At 44.1% G+C, this 6,228-nt stretch overlaps 2 protein-coding genes across 2 annotated transcripts; one reads left to right on the forward strand and one right to left on the reverse strand.

The window, feature by feature from the left end:
* Window positions 1–969: 969 nt before the first annotated feature.
* Window positions 970–1,795, reverse strand: H257_15207 (hypothetical protein). The gene is made up of 2 exons (XM_009843227.1): window positions 1,331–1,795; window positions 970–1,279 (listed from the first exon to the last, which is right to left on the reverse strand). The coding sequence occupies exons 1-2, from the start codon at window positions 1,686–1,688 to the stop codon at window positions 1,011–1,013; spliced, it is 627 nt and encodes a 208-aa protein (XP_009841529.1). The 5' UTR covers window positions 1,689–1,795; the 3' UTR covers window positions 970–1,010.
* A 1,285-nt stretch (window positions 1,796–3,080) lies between these two features.
* H257_15208 (hypothetical protein) lies at window positions 3,081–3,595 on the forward strand (the record flags this gene model as incomplete). The annotated part of the gene is made up of 2 exons (XM_009843228.1): window positions 3,081–3,438; window positions 3,498–3,595. 2 exons carry the CDS (start codon window positions 3,081–3,083, stop codon window positions 3,593–3,595), a joined length of 456 nt encoding a protein of 151 aa, XP_009841530.1.
* Between the last annotated feature and the right edge of the window lie 2,633 nt (window positions 3,596–6,228).

The following is a 6,228-nucleotide window of genomic DNA, read 5'->3' on the forward strand; positions in this document are numbered from 1 at the left end:
CTTTGCCATGAGGAAACCCACGGTCAGACTCTCATTTAGGTCTATACGACATATTTTGCCTTTGACCAGACACACGACTGTCTTCATTGTTCGTTGGTGACTTCGTAGAGCGGAAGTTTTGACAAATGAGTATTTCTGCGATGTGTAGTAATTTCACTTGCCATAGTTCTACAGATTTCATCGCCAACTGCTATTCTTTTTCTCGACCAGCACAACATTGTTCATGTTCGCGGTCTAAGACTGTCACTTGACAAGGTCAGTAACCATCCGCTAGTGACGCCGAAGGGTAGGGTCGCAAACAACGGTCGAAATAGATTGGTGGGTTCTGAACTGCAGCACGATCATGATGAATCCAACGCAGATTGAATCATCGCTTTCAATCTGAAGTGCAATCGGCGTATATACTGTATCGAGTCATCTTCATGTTGCGTGAGTGCTGTGCTTAATCCACTGAGCTATAGTAGCGCAACTATTGTTCAGTGAATGATGCACATAAATAAGCATGCGGTCAGGCGGAGACCGCATGCTTAACGTTATTGTCATGTTGAATACATCCCCAAAGACAGCCATGAATGCCGTACGTCATATACAGCTCATTCCACGACCACATGCGAATGTAGAGTGGACGATGGGTGCTCCCTTCGTTGAAATCGGACCAGGGCATCGACTATGTAGTCATCCTCGTTGGAGTTTGTTTCAACGACACCACACCACCGACCGGCACGTCTGAGGCTCGGCGTTGGTTCGCCTTTGGGTCTAACATCAACTTCGCGTGCCTGTGTGGCAAGGGTTTACACCTAACTCTGTTACGACTTGACGTACATTTTGGTCGTATTAGTTGATTTGTCGTTGTATGGAGGGAGACCCATTGCATTTATCGGCTTGGAAGTGCTCCGAATCCAGTCCACATCGTGAATGGCTCGGCTGTGAAAACATAGGACACAAAATCAAAATTTAAAACCGATAGAAACGGTATAACACAAAGGCTAGGATTAGTTGATACGACGAATCTACTCCGCAAACACGCTGTATTGGAAGCGATTTTGGTGCTCCTTCACCTTGGATTCACAAAAGCACTTGAACGCTTGTCCCAATGCCGCAACAAAAGGAAAGACGGACGCGAACCCAACCAACACGCAAATGCCCATGTCGTTCGATGTGGGGCACAGACAGTCGCCTTCGCAAGACAGTCGCTTGTGAATGCAGGCGACCCCAAGCACCAATAAAAATGAGGCAACAAGGACGCAAATGTTCACGCAACCGCAGTTTCTCGCCCATCCTACAATTTGTAAAGCATAGGACCTCGAATATATCTTTAGGTCCCACTCACGCTCATATTTCAAAGAGTCCATAATGTGGCGCGGAATGATCACAATCACATGCACTCGACCCTCTTCTGGTGCCACAGGAAAGGCAAACGTCGCGGCATTGATGAGGTCGGAAGGTGCCATGACAACACTCATCATGCTGTTGATCTCTTTCGAGCTGAGCTTTTTCAGCTCTTTCCTCGTCAACCAGCCGACTTGTTCAGGTTGTTTCGCTACGCACAGCTTCAGGTAGTCGACAGGGCACGCACATCCCAGGTCAGTGTGGACGCGCTTCGTTAATTCCAAAACAGTGTCAGTACCGGGGACGTCAACAGTAACGAGGCGCCACGCATCGCCAAGTAAACAAGTCACGCGCAGCATGACGAATGTTGAATGGACAAAAGGATTTCAAATTGTGTTGGACGAATTCACTGAAGACTCCAGCACATATCCATCAGATCGCGTTGAACTGGTCTGCCTACTCAAAGACGTGACGCCTCTACCAAATGGACTACTGTTAATGGTGTTAGTATGTGCAGTACATACCGTAGTTGTTTCATCAATTGACAAAATACTACTTCGAAATAGTAGAATAAAATACCGTTGTGATGCTCGAACGTTATGTGCGTCGACCACTTAGTCGTGAGCGTCATGTCAATGATGAAAAAGCACTGGGCTATGTACGCCTTGTCTGCAATTTCAGACCCTGCCATCGGCTTCCCGGACACTGAGGCTGTTGAAGGTGATGAACGTATTAATAGTATTAATTAATTAATACTAGTACCCACTGCATGCCGTATACCGTAGTATGTACTACGTAGTACTACTAGTAGTACTTCGAAGTACCAGGTATACGTAGTACCACTTTTTCAAAATGGGAATATTTCATATCAATTCATGGCTTTGTAGTACCAGTAGACAAATGCATACTTTCAAATAGCCAATTCCAAGAGCAATCTGAATATGAATTCAGGCGGCTGTTTGTCCTAACTTTGTGGAAGAAACCCTAGAAAGAAAATAGGAATGATGATGAATTCATCAATTAGTTTTGATAATTAATATCTGATTTGAGTGTTGAATCATCCATAGATAGAGGTTTCGGTTCACATACGTGGTACAGTACAGTTTGCCATAAACTGTTTACTGTTAATTTGATAGAAATTGTACGTAGCTGGTACTGGGAATAACAGTGGACAGAGGTAGTACTACCGGTAAGCTTACTGTGAGTAAAGTACTACCGTACTACTATTAATATTAAAATAGGTACAATAGACCAGAACTACAGTAAGCTTAGTGCGTTACTTCAATTCGTACTATTAATACATACGAGTACAGTTGCGGTCTCCGCCTGACCGCATGCTTATTTATGTGCATCATTCACTGAACAATAGTTGCGCTACTATAGCTCAGTGGATTAAGCACAGCACTCATGCAACATGAAGATGACTCGATACAGTATATACGCCGATTGCACTTCAGATTGAAAGCGATGATTCAATCTGCGTTGGATTCATCATGATCGTGCTGCAGTTCAGAACCCACCAATCTATTTCGACCGTTGTTTGCGACCCTACCCTTCGGCGTCACTAGCGGATGGTTACTGACCTTGTCAAGTGACAGTCTTAGACCGCGAACAGGAACGATGTTGTGCTAGTCGAGAAAAAGAATAGCAGTTGGCAATGAAATCTGTAGAGCTATGGCAAGTGAAATTACTACACATCGCAGAAATACTCATTTGTCAAAACTTCCGCTCTACGAAGTCACCAACGAACAATGAAGACGGTCGTGTGTCTGGTCGAACGCAAAATATGTCGTATAGACCTAAATGAGAGTCTGACCGTGGGTTTCCTCATGGCAAAGATCAAGGAACAGAAACCATCGCAATCGTTTTGGATGGATGTATACCTGATGAAACGAAACGGCAAGTGGCTCAAGTCGGGGGACCCTGATGCCCAGGAGTTCATGCGACTTGGCCAATCGAATGGCATCCGAGCCATAATGAAAAAGCACGGGGCTATGCACCCCTTGACTGATATTTCAGACCCCGCCATCGGCTTCCCGGACACTGAAGCTGTTGAAGATGACGACATCCACGTCCTTGTGCATACTCAATCACCGGACGCTCGCCGGCGTACTAGTAAGTTGCAACTCTGTTTTGTCTGGACTAATGTGTTGTTGGTGTTGTCTCAGTTGAGTTGTGGATACTTGGCGAACCGTATCATGTGACGGCTTGGAATTGGCTGCGTAAGCGCTTGAAGTCCAAGAAAGCAGCCCTGGCTGCGAAATAGGACGCCTGTGTACGACATCCATTCGACGTTGATTTCAGTTTGGTATGATGGAGGAGATTGAGCAATCAACCTGACAGCAGCGGCAAGTGGGCGCAATTGTAATGAAGCGACTTTACCATAATTCGAGCTAATCGTATGCCATTTGCCTGCACGAGATCGTTGGGGTTTAGTTCATGCTGTAAAGTAGACAACATCGCAAAGAATTGGTAACTACGGTAGTCGATGCGTTGTTGGAACGATTAATTGTCAACAGACTTGGTGGAATTTACACGTTTTCTATCGGTTTGAGAGAAATAGTCATGGGAATGACAACGCCGAACGAATTTTGCATCCCCAGCGGTGAAAACGGCGAATAATCCGCATAACAGGCCCGTCCGGTTATGGTGGCTATACTGACGGAAGCATGGAACAACGACGACAACGACACACTGTAGACAACGAATTGGACCCTACGCTCAAGTAATCCCAACGTACATAGTGATACAAATTAGAGTTCATGTTGATGAGGACGAAACTGGGATTTCAAGCTGCATGGAGGGTCAATTTGCCTACTTGTTGACCTCGAAAGGTACAATAAATGCTCACGAGCAGTTGTCGCGTCAACCCAGTCAGTAGGGGTAGTCAAAGGAGGCAACTCTGATCTCAATTGCGCTGCATTTGCTCGAACCAACCGTGCTTCTGGGAGCATCTAACTACCGAGATATCCATGCTTGTAATTGATTGGTAAAAATACTTCAAATAGTAGTCAATGATTGGCTCCTGTATTTTGCCGTTCGGTGTTCACAAAACAATAAAAATGGCCGATTTGCCGTCTCTCGGTAAACGTATGCCGTTTCTGGTTGATACCGTTGCACCGTTGGGGTTACCAAAACTGCATATTTGACCTCAAGAACAGTAAAATAGCGTTTACCGTCGCACCATCGGGGATGCCCTTACAAAGCCACCTCAAAGCTGTTACATGGTAAGGTATTCCATAGGGTAATTGCTCCGACATTGTGCCGACATCTCCAACATACGGATAACAGGTATCTCCGGATAAGGACAAATCTAGCCAATCAACGTGAAGGAGGGAAAATCCATGGACGGTTTCGCTCCCATGGAGGCAATGAAATATCCGAGTTAAATGACGAGAATGATGGCATCAGGCTTTCAGCTTGACAATTGTTTTGAGTAACCTATCGTGCTTCAGGTAACACCAATAGCATCTTGTGCCCTCGCCCCAGTCCTGCGTGAGGCCAGAATGTAGCACTTTCAAAAATGAATGTTTTGTCGGAGTTGTTAAGAATATGCCAGCTCTGCGAAATTGACTTGATTTTGTATATAAGGAGCCATATTTTTAAATCTTCTCCGACAAATATGTCGGAGTTGTCGGAGCCCGGCCTAAAATATCGGTAAAGCGTTTTTGATTGGCTAAAGGGCTGAAATACCAAAAACAAATTCATGCATTGGTCAAAATGGTAAAATGGTGCATACAAACACGAAGTAATGTCGGAGTAACCGTCATATTCATCCATACAACATTGTTCATCATCACCATTCAAAACGCTAGAATCAAATCGTGTTCAGGTTGAGGAAGAATGCAGCGGTTGACTACTTTTAATTGCCATTTTGAAGGATTAGTGTCTTCCTCAATCGATTCCACACTTTTGCTGGACTGTATACAAAGCAGTTGTATAACTTTTAATAATATGGCGTTATTTTTTTTGAATATACATAACAATCTATGCTATAATTATAGCTCAAGACGACAATAATTGTTTGCCACCTTTACGCTATATTTGAAGTTAACGCCGAAATGCTGCCTTGAATGTGCCGCTTCGTGGCTCAGAGATCGCCGATCGACGCAGTACATGGTAGCGCGTTTAAGGCATCGATACTACGTAATGAAGTGTCATGAACGGTGTTATAATGTACTACTATTAATAGTATTAGGTATAATCACACCCAAAGAAAGCCATATTTCAGTTTTTAGGCTTGTTTGAGGTCACTTCACGCATGCTAAATAAATGCAATCGCCGCACACCATATTTGTCTATATAGCCCGCAACCATGTCTTCATTTTCAAATTAACAGTAAGTCTATCACGCCCAGGTATGTCGCTGCTGAGAAATTCACGAAAAAGTCATGTACTTTCTGGATAGGAGGGTGCGGGAAATGACCAAAACAGCGTACGGCGAATTGGCAGCATACCAAGAAGGTTGATCGCACTAGCTCTTATAGACACACTAGTGGCTGAGGACTTTCGATTGGACTTTCGAGGAGACGCGATAACCAGGAACGCATGGTGTAGTGACTTCACTGTCAGCTCAATACTGTTCTGTTCGGTATTTTAATGGACCTGATATTTGAAATTTAAAAACCAATTACTTCGAGGTAACATAATAATAAAACATTGCTTCAAATATGACTTGAAGTTAGTCATAATTTATGATCAACTTCGTTAGTGAACTAAGAAAGTACTACCGTAGTACATGACTTTGGCATCGAATCTCTCCCTGACGGCTTGTCTACGAGCGGGGCAATGAATGTAGATATTGCAAACTTAGTTGCAGACTATCGTTCAAAGCTAGAAATGTGGTGATTGTAACGTTATAGCATGAGTGATGAATCCTCGAAGTAGCAAAAAACGCACA

The sequence above is a fragment of the Aphanomyces astaci genome (assembly GCF_000520075.1).
Source record: "Aphanomyces astaci strain APO3 unplaced genomic scaffold supercont1.67, whole genome shotgun sequence".
Lineage (NCBI taxonomy): Eukaryota > Oomycota > Saprolegniomycetes > Saprolegniales > Verrucalvaceae > Aphanomyces > Aphanomyces astaci.

Excerpts from the sequence above, each read along its gene's own strand:
- H257_15207 (XM_009843227.1), bottom strand. The coding sequence starts at position 1,688 with ATGCTGCGCGTGACTTGTTTACTTGGCGATGCGTGGCGCCTCGTTACT. Across the intron at positions 1,280-1,330 it reads GGACTCTTTGAAATATGAGC|GATGGGCGAGAAACTGCGGT; the intron begins GTGAGTGGGACC and ends TACAAATTGTAG.